General features: G+C 39.6%; 1 protein-coding gene and 1 long non-coding RNA gene across 35 annotated transcripts; both read right to left on the reverse strand.

Annotated features, from left to right (window-relative positions):
- Nucleotides 1–1377: 1377 nt before the first annotated feature.
- Nucleotides 1378–9722, reverse strand: LOC125532282. 34 transcript variants are annotated; one of them, XR_007293961.1, is made up of 10 exons: nt 9368–9715; nt 8536–8626; nt 7585–7735; nt 7349–7460; nt 6876–6945; nt 6754–6803; nt 6615–6676; nt 5663–5821; nt 2542–2676; nt 1378–1763 (listed from the first exon to the last, which is right to left on the reverse strand). XR_007293961.1 is itself a non-coding variant. In XM_048696402.1 (10 exons), exons 4-10 carry the CDS (start codon nt 8536–8538, stop codon nt 1674–1676), a joined length of 636 nt encoding a protein of 211 aa, XP_048552359.1. In that variant the 5' UTR covers nt 8539–8626; nt 8970–9037; nt 9368–9489; nt 9648–9722; the 3' UTR covers nt 1378–1673. The 34 variants fall into 34 exon arrangements, 14 of the variants coding, with proteins under 14 accessions (XP_048552359.1, XP_048552364.1, XP_048552361.1 ...); XM_048696402.1 differs by lacking the exons at nt 5663–5821; nt 6876–6945 and adding an exon at nt 8970–9037 and having other exon boundaries at nt 7349–7480; nt 7585–7748; nt 9368–9489; nt 9648–9722; XM_048696407.1 differs by lacking the exons at nt 5663–5821; nt 6876–6945 and adding an exon at nt 8970–9037 and having other exon boundaries at nt 7349–7480; nt 7585–7748; nt 9368–9489; nt 9622–9722.
- On the reverse strand, nt 4473–5307 carry LOC125532285. The gene is made up of 4 exons (XR_007293966.1): nt 5176–5307; nt 4703–4769; nt 4581–4630; nt 4473–4503 (listed from the first exon to the last, which is right to left on the reverse strand). It is a non-coding gene; the product is annotated as an uncharacterized LOC125532285 (long non-coding RNA).

The raw sequence follows: 9722 nt of genomic DNA on the forward strand, positions 1-9722 counted from the left end.
TCAGTTTGTCAACTGAATTGCTTGAGGACAAGCAAGGGTTTAAGATTGGGGGAGTTGATACGCCTCCGTCGTATCTACTTTTCCAAACACTTTTGCCCTTGTTTTGGACTCTAACTTGTATGATTTGAATGGAACTAATCCGGACTGACGCTGTTTTCAGCAAAATTACCATGATGTTGTTTTATATGCAGAAAAAAAAATTCTCGGAATGACCTCAAACTCCACGGGAGGTCTTAGAAAAAATAATAAAAAATCCTCGCCAAATATGAAGACCAGGGAGGCCACACCCTTCTCACGAGGGTGGGGGGCGCCCCCCTACCTCGTGGGCCCCCTGGAAACCCTCCGACGCCAACTCCAACTCTATATATTCGCTTTCGGAGAGAAAAAATCAGAGAGAAGAAATCATCGCGTTTTACGATACGGAGCCGCCACCAAGCCCTAAAACCTCTCAGGAGGGCTGATCTGGAGTCCGTTCGGGGCTCCGGAGAGGGGGATTCGTCGTCGTCATCATCATCAACCATCCTCCATCACCAATTTCATGATGCTCACCGCCGTGCGTGAGTAATTCCATCGTAAGCTTGCTGGACGGTGATGGGTTGGATGAGATTTATCATGTAATCGAGTTAGTTTTGTTAGGGTTTGATCCCTAGTATCCACTATGTTCTGAGATTGATGTTGCTATGACTTTGCTATGCTTAATGCTTGTCACTAGGACCCGAGTGCCATGATTTCAGATCTGAACCTATTATGTTTTCATGAATATATGTGAGTTCTAGATCCTATCTTGCAAGTCTATAGTCACCTATTATGTGTTATGATCCGTTAACCCCGAAATGACAATAATCGGAACACTTACCGGTGATGACCGTCGTTTGAGAAATTCATGTATTCACTATGTGCTAATGCTTTGTTCCGGTTCTCTATTAAAAAAAGGCCTTAATATCCCTTAATTTTCAATAGGATCCCGCTGCCACGGGAGGGTAGGACAAAAGATGTCATGTAAGTTCTTTTCCATAAACACATATGACTATATACGAAATACATGCCTACATTACATTGATGAACTGAAACTAGTTCTGTGTCACCCTATGTTATGACTTTTAGATGATGAACCGCATCCGGCATAATTATCCATCACCGATCCGGTGCCTACGAGTTTTCCATATACTGGTTTACGCTTATTTACTTTTCCGCTGCTACTGTTACAATCACTACAAAATACCAAAAACATTACTTTTGTTGTCTTTACTTTTGTTGCCGTTACCACTACTATCATATTACTTTACTACTAAACACTTTGCTGCAGATACTAAGTTTCCAGGTGTGATTGAATTAACAACTCAACTGCTATGCTAATACTTGAGAATATTCTTTGGCTTCCCTTATGTCGAATCAATAAATTTGGGTTGAATACTCTACCCTCAAAAGCTGTTGCAATCCCCTATACTTGTGGGTTATCAATACAACAGTGGGAAAGTAGATATTCAATACTGTGGTATTTGTAGGTGGAAGAAAATGTCCGAGGATACAACAGGAGCATAATAAATAACATTTTGCTTCTGTCTAACTTATGAGCACAACATGCCCTTTATTTACTCTAGGAATATCGTGTACTCTTTAGCTATTTTTCTAAGTGCATGGTGCATGCCCATTGATCTGAGTAAGCCGCTTCTTCAATATTGAAGAGAGAAGTTTGAGGCTGTCATGCCCACTGCTGAAATTAGACTGGGCATTATTCTGTAGGGCTTGGGGCACAGAATATCCTGAATCAATCACAAGACAAACATCAGTATTAAGCAAGGACTACAGTAGAAGTAGCTAGAGATAATAAACAGAATAAAGGGCTATTTTTCTATAAAATGTTTTTTTGCTATGAACAAGATTTGTTTAATTGAAATTAAATGTCAAGAAGTTAGAGAGCATGATATGATAAGTTCGAGAGAATGATTTGATGTTGCTATTCAACTGTTGAATAGATATTGAAGGCACATTACATAAGAGTCCTGGATTTTACATATCTGAAAGTAGGCGCACCATGAAAGTGATAATCATCCAATTAATAAAACCATTATTCTAAAAAAAATTAGACATTGCCTCATATATACCAACGGGAGTAACTTTCTATTGGTTAGAAACCGTTGTGCTGACAGTTATTTAACACGTGTTTTTTTAGATGCACTAAGACCATATATAGGATGCAGACCATTCTCATGCCAATGTCTAGAATAGCCAATCTACATAAGTCCTAGTAGCATGCTCCTACAAGATTCTTACAAAAACCTACATGGGTATGTTCCCAATAGGAATGGATATAGATTCTGCTTACAAAAATGCTACACTCTAACACTTCCACCGGAGCACAATTCAGCTCCCACAATCAGTAATCAGCATGAAAACTTAAAAAACAAGTTTGATAGAAATCAATGTTCAGGAAAGCATGAAGCATAAGCAAAGCGACAGGCTGACGCTTAGAGCAATGGGCGCTTAAGCATTTTTAAAAATAGAACTACAGGTTTTGGAGGTTGTAGACCGAGAATTAACCTGAGTAGACGATGCGGGACCTTGGGGAAGTTGGTGACATATTTCCTGAATGTGTTTTGGCCTGTGTTGCCGCGACAGCATAGATGTGCAATGAAAGAACTTCATTATAAACATATGTTCCCAGCCTGGTCCTTGCTTGGAAAGAGAAGCAAAAAAGAAAAGGATTATGCAATAGACACACCAAACACCAAGGCAATGCAAAATATTCACTGATTTTACTCATATTTTTCGACGACGCATATAAACTGGCCCTAAACATTATATTAATTAACAATAATGAAAAGAACTTCTTAAGGCACTCAGTCACAGGTTATGATTCTACCACCTACCATTTTTACACTGTAAGATGACCATGTCAGTACTGATTTTATATGAAGTTACAAAGAGATAATAATAATAGCGACATTGATGAAAACTGAAATCACAATATATATAAAACTTGGTGTCACTCCCTCCTTACGCCATGGCAGTACCTGACCTCTATTCTAATAAAATCATATTATAACAACTTGCATATATATACCTGACCTCTGTTATAATAGAATTTATATATATGCTTCACTCAGTGTGCCTACAATTTTTAGAATGTAATTTTTCCCATGTTTTGAGAAACCATTTTAGGATTGCAAGGAACAATTTTGCAAAGTATAACATTGCAAGCAAATCACGAAGAGTTACTGAGAAGCTACCTAGCCTGTAGCATGGAATCTCTTTCGTCAGCACACTCAACCAAGAGCACCATTACACAGAACAAAGAGGCGTAGGAAAAATAGTTTGTTTCATGTATACTTGTAAACGATATTGCCATTTTCCAATAAATAAAGTCATTTCCTGAAAAAAAACGCAGGAAAAAGAAAAACAACCCAGGATTATCAAACCACCTCAACCCATAGACCGGCCCAGGTGGCTCACCTCAACTAACACTCGGAAAAGCATGTCAGGTTCTTGATGCCAGGCACGCTCTCGACATTGTCGCCTAGTGAGATATAGCACGCCACCGACGGTGTCCTCTTCCTCGTCCCCCTCTCTACTTCCCCACTACATGTAATCCGCAATCTGACTCCCCAGATCCTAAACAAAGCACCATCGATATCTTTAGTGTCTGAAGTGGAGAACCATCAAGGGACACTGTAAAACAAATTATTTGCAGGTACCAAGGTGCAGCTACTAATTTCCCTTCCAACCATATGAACCTTTGCCATACAAAACATTATTATGCAAAGCTATACATACATGAACATAGCTACGTACTCATTATACATTATCTTGTAGAACATTTTAGAACTACTGAAATAGCAGCTGATGGTAACGAAACACCGTTAGATTTTTCAACAAATAATCTCCAGCTGCCAATTTCTTGGGCGATTACAAACATACCCAGCGTCCATGTGTACAGGAATTATTTAGACAGGTCCCCAGGGCATGCTCACAGTCTATTCTATGTTACAGATAGCTTAGCTGTGCAAGAATTATCAGGGCAGTCTACTCTGCGATTCAGTCAAGGTGTTGGTATCAATTACGATAACAGCGATGATACATGTGTGTGCTATATCCACCGGGAATTGAACTGAACTACTCGGGCCCCAATATTTCATAGTGAAAAATCAGTAGAAACTAAAAAGAATAAATTGTAATTAGTTTTGGTAGAAACATATTTCACATTAATTTTAATTAAGCAGAGCAGGGGAATTTCCTCAATGAGATGGGCCGGTGTGTTCAGAACCAATTGTGATCAGCAGAAAAAGATAAATTGTCAGGATGCCGACAACATGGATCAATGGAATAAATTCTCACAAATGAAATGACAGTGAAGGGGATATGAATCTTGACTCTGGATTGAACAAAGTAAATGGGATAAGCTCACCTTGCCGCATAGACAACGGACGCCCAACTTCAAGAAAAAAGGCGAGTACGCCTGAACATAGCAAGGCATCAATAAAAAGCGAGTACGCCAAGCAAAATCTGCAAGGGAAATCTTAATTTAGACATGGTACCACCTGAAAATAGCAAGACATCCAGATGTCTAAAATGCACCTCACCTACTGGAATCACCCTCGCCTCAATGAAAGAAATATAGCGCAGTTCGACCCTGAATATGAAGCAAAAAGACATAATGAGACATGTTGAACCTGCAATGAATGAATGAATTGTTTGAACCTACACTGAATAGTTCATGTCCATCCATCCGTATGCTACTTTCTCATCAGAACGTCAATCCCAAAGATCTTCTGCTGGAAATATAACTTTATATTAGTCAGCTGACACAACACCTTAACTATCCAAGGGGTTTCCTAATACGCAACACTCTCTCAGAACATTTGAGGAACAAATCAAGGGAAGTTTTCAAATCAGCATTACATGTGTAAAGTCATAATCCCTGAACATGATAAATAGCGTAGTAGAAAATTTGAAAAGCGCAAAAATAGATATTAAAGATAGCACCATCGGGGCTAATGTACTATCTAAAAGTGCACTGATGCCTAGTATGTAAAGTTACCTAGAAAAACTCCAGCACATGAAAGGTGTGCCAAAATAAAGGGGAAACAACAATCCTCCTCAAGAAATGGTGCTGATAGGCAGACATATTCCTTTTCATGTACTGTGGTGCAAGAGTTCAGAAGAAATCAAGCTCACCTATCTTGGAAGGGTCCGAGTGCTCTAGGGACATCAAGCAACAATATCTCCAGCCACTCAGAACCAAAACAATATGCCCTATCTTCAGTTTCAGACTTCCAGTCAAAGGAAACTGTATGGGCCAAAAATAATCTTCAGAGAACATACTACAATTTTTAGAATGTAAATTTTCCCATGTTTTGAGAAACCATTTTAGGATTGCAAGGAACAATTTTGCAAAGTATAACATTGCAAGTAAATCACAAAGAGTTACTGAGAAGCTACCTAGCCTGTAGCATGGAATCTCTTTCGTCAGCACACTCAACCAAGAGCACCATTACACAGAACAAAGAGGTGTAGGAAAAATAGTTTGTTTCATGTATACTTGTAAACGATATTGCCATTTTCCAATAAATAAAGTCATTTCCTGAAAAAAAACGCAGGAAAAAGAAAAACAACCCAGGATTATCAAACCACCTCAACCCATAGACCGGCCCAGGTGGCTCACCTCAACTAACACTCGGAAAAGCATGTCAGGATCTTGATGCCAGGCACGCTCTCGACATTGTCGCCTAGTGAGATATAGCACGCCACCGACGGTGTCCTCTTCCTCGTCCCCCTCTCTACTTCCCCACTACATGTAATCCGCAATCTGCCTCCCCAGATCCTAAACAAAGCACCATCGATATCTTTAGTGTCTGAAGTGGAGAACCATCAAGGGACACTGTAAAACAAATTATTTGCAGGTACCAAGGTGCAGCTACTAATTTCCCTTCCAACCATATGAACCTTTGCCATACAAAACATTATTATGCAAAGCTATACATACATGAACATAGCTATGTATTCATTATACATTATCTTGCAGAACATTTTAGAACTACTGAAATAGCAGCTGATGGTAACGAAACACCGTTAGATTTTTCAACAAATAATCTCCAGCTGCCAATTTCTTGGGCGATTACAAACATACCCAGCGTCCATGTGTACAGGAATTATTTAGACAGGTCCCCAGGGCATGCTCACAGTCTATTCTATGTTACAGATAGCTTAGCTGTGCAAGAATTATCAGGGCAGTCTACTCTGCGATTCAGTCAAGGTGTTGGTATCAATTACGATAACAGCGATGATACATGTGTGTGCTATATCCACCGGGAATTGAACTGAACTACTCGGGCCCCAATATTTCATAGTGAAAAATCAGTAGAAACTAAAAAGAATAAATTGTAATTAGTTTTGGTAGAAACATATTTCACATTAATTTTAATTAAGCAGAGCAGGGGAATTTCCTCAATGAGATGGGCCGGTGTGTTCAGAACCAATTGTGATCAGCAGAAAAAGATAAATTGTCAGGATGCCGACAACATGGATCAATGGAATAAATTCTCACAAATGAAATGACAGTGAAGGGGATATGAATCTTGACTCTGGATTGAACAAAGTAAATGGGATAAGCTCACCTTGCCGCAGAGAAGACGGACACCCAACTTCAATAAAAAAAGGCGAGTACGCCAAGCAAAATCTGCAAGGGAAATCTTAATTTAGACATGGTACCACCTGAACATAGCAAGACATCCAGATGTCTAAAATGCACCTCACCTACTGGAATCACCCTCGCCTCAATGAAAGAAATATAGCGCAGTTCGACCCTGAATATGAAGCAAAAAGACATAATGAGACATGTTGAACCTGCAATGAATGAATGAATTGTTTGAACCTACACTGAATAGTTCATGTCCATCCATCCGTATGCTACTTTCTCATCAGAACGTCAATCCCAAAGATCTTCTGCTGGAAATATAACTTTATATTAGTCAGCTGACACAACACCTTAACTATCCAAGGGGTTTCCTAATACGCAACACTCTCTCAGAACATTTGAGGAACAAATCAAGGGAAGTTTTCAAATCAGCATTACATGTGTAAAGTCATAATCCCTGAACATGATAAATAGCGTAGTAGAAAATTTGAAAAGCGCAAAAATAGATATTAAAGATAGCACCATCGGGGCTAATGTACTATCTAAAAGTGCACTGATGCCTAGTATGTAAAGTTACCTAGAAAAACTCCAACACATGAAAGGTGTGCCAAAATAAAGGGGAAACAACAATCCTCCTCAAGAAATGGTGCTGATAGGCAGACATATTCCTTTTCATGTACTGTGGTGCAAGAGTTCAGAAGAAATCAGGCTCACCTATCTTGGAAGGGTCCGATTGCTCTAGGGACATCAAGCCACAATATCTCCGGCCACTCAGAACCAAAACAATATGCCCTATCTTCAGTTTCAGACTTCCAGTCAAAGGAAACTGTATGGGCCAAAAATAATCTTCAGAGAACATAGCAAATAATAAATAAGCAAAAGGATCATCCCTGGAAATACAATACATGTTGCAAAACAGTCAAGATCGTTTGAAAATATACACATCTTACCCTGCTGCTTGTAGTCCTCGACGACCTGCTCCTTCTTCCTGTCGTTGGCCGCGTCCCCTCCCCCGCAGCCATACCCCATTGCGGAGGAGTGCCGCTGCTTGCACTCCTCGATGGCATGCTCCTTCTCGTATTGTTATCCGCCTCTCACCGCCTGCAGCTCCACCCCAGACAGCATAAGGTCGCAATTTATATTCAGAGCTATTTGAAAAGTTTTGGTCCCAAATTTGTTTTCACTTTTAGTGCCAACAAAAATATAGATCTGCTCTGCAATTAATTTACATGACATGACGATGGCATCAATTCATATCCATCCATTACAACATGAACATTTATATTTTGTTCTGCGGAAAACAAACTGGACATATAAGGGAATATACTAAACCGAAACAGAAAAAAAAATATGGCAATCTCTTTGCATAATCTGGAATGTAAAAAGGCATAGCTCCCAACTCAAGCTCTAATATAACCCAGACCTTTGCTACTTCTAGTAATTGTAACTAACTAACTATAACCGATAAAATTATCATCTGAAGAAGTGCAACAAAATTGTTCTCAGTTCTCAACTGAATGCCCATATCCATAAAATTAAAATGCTTCAAAAAGTATGAAAATGCACTCAAACGTGATAATGCTTTCTACTTCCTCCGTACCTAAATATTTGTCTTTTTAGAGATTCTAAATGGACTACCATATACGGATGTATATAGACATATTTTAGAATGTAGATTCACCCATTTTGATCCGTATGTAGTCACTTGTTGAAATCTCTAGAAAGACAAATATTTAGGAACGGAGGGAGTAGTAATCACTGCCTAGAACTGAGGTGACAATGCAACACATGTGTCAAGAGGAGAATGAGCAAGAGTGGATTTGGAGTTAAAGGAGAAACCAAATATGGGGACAGAAGGAGAATGAGCAAGAGTGGATCTGAAGGTAGGAGGAGAAACCAACCATGGGGCTCGTCAGCTCGATTCAAGCGTCGAATTCATCCGAGGGCCAACGTTCAGCAAGCGAGCACTCATGTTTAAGCACAATGCATATCCTACAAATTTAACAAAGATCAAGGGGGATATCAGTTATGCCAGCACCGCGCTCCCAAACTCGCATTTTGAGGTGTGAGCGAGACAAGACCTGAACAAATTCTACGGAAAGAAACTTATTTGATAAGAACACCAATGCAAGGGCATTGTGCAGAAGGTGGCCGTACTTCTGGAAAATATGAGGAATCAAATTGTGAAAATTTATCTTTCTGTTTTTGGTCCTATTGCTCAGAGTGTGGTATACCACTACACCAAAGAAAGCAATATCACACGGCAAACCTTATATTTTTCAACCGTCGCATAGAAGAATCATCTAAAGGAAGTAGACACATGCCATGGACTGACCTAAAATGAGTGGCTTCATCATGTGCAATTGCCTTGACCAAGAGGATATCTTGGGAGATGTAAGCAGGCTGGTATATATGTAAGCAATGAGATACATCAGTTGGCACCCAGCATGAGTTTTTTGACGTTACTTCTATATTACAGTAGCAAAGGGAGGGTCACATAACAACTCTTTTTTTTTAAATCTCAAGAGTTGCAAATGCATATGCATATCACATCACTTTTTTTTTGTAACAAATATGGCCAATGGCCAATGTCTATATACTAATCAGGATCAAAATTCTAGAGGTTATTTAGTTAGTCTAAAATATCACATCATGTTTGGTTGAAACAATATGCTAAAATATTCAGTTTGCAAAGCACAATGCTAACATATGGGGGAGAAGGTGGCAGCTCACCTGCAGCAAGGAGCTAGCATCAGAAAAAGTAGGAGTTCATCCTTTAGCGTACTATGAACATGTCGCTGCTGCCTTGCACCTTGATGCACCGCCGCTGCCCATAGCAGATTAACATCCAATTGCTTTTGACAAATTATACATAACAAATTACTTGAATTAATACTTCGTAACTGATCAGCAAGAAGTAGCAACCAAATTCTAATAATGGAGAGCTGGGTCTAGGATGTATTACTCCTATTTCATACTAACTGTACCTACTGGGGAGAGCAGAAATTTTCACCTTGCAGTCATTTTCACTCCCGTACAACGCGCCCGAGCCCCAGCCTCGTCGCAGCTCCCGCTCCAGCAGGGGATC

The sequence above is a fragment of the Triticum urartu genome, unplaced genomic scaffold (assembly GCF_003073215.2).
Source record: "Triticum urartu cultivar G1812 unplaced genomic scaffold, Tu2.1 TuUngrouped_contig_9585, whole genome shotgun sequence".
NCBI classification, from domain to species: domain Eukaryota; kingdom Viridiplantae; phylum Streptophyta; class Magnoliopsida; order Poales; family Poaceae; genus Triticum; species Triticum urartu.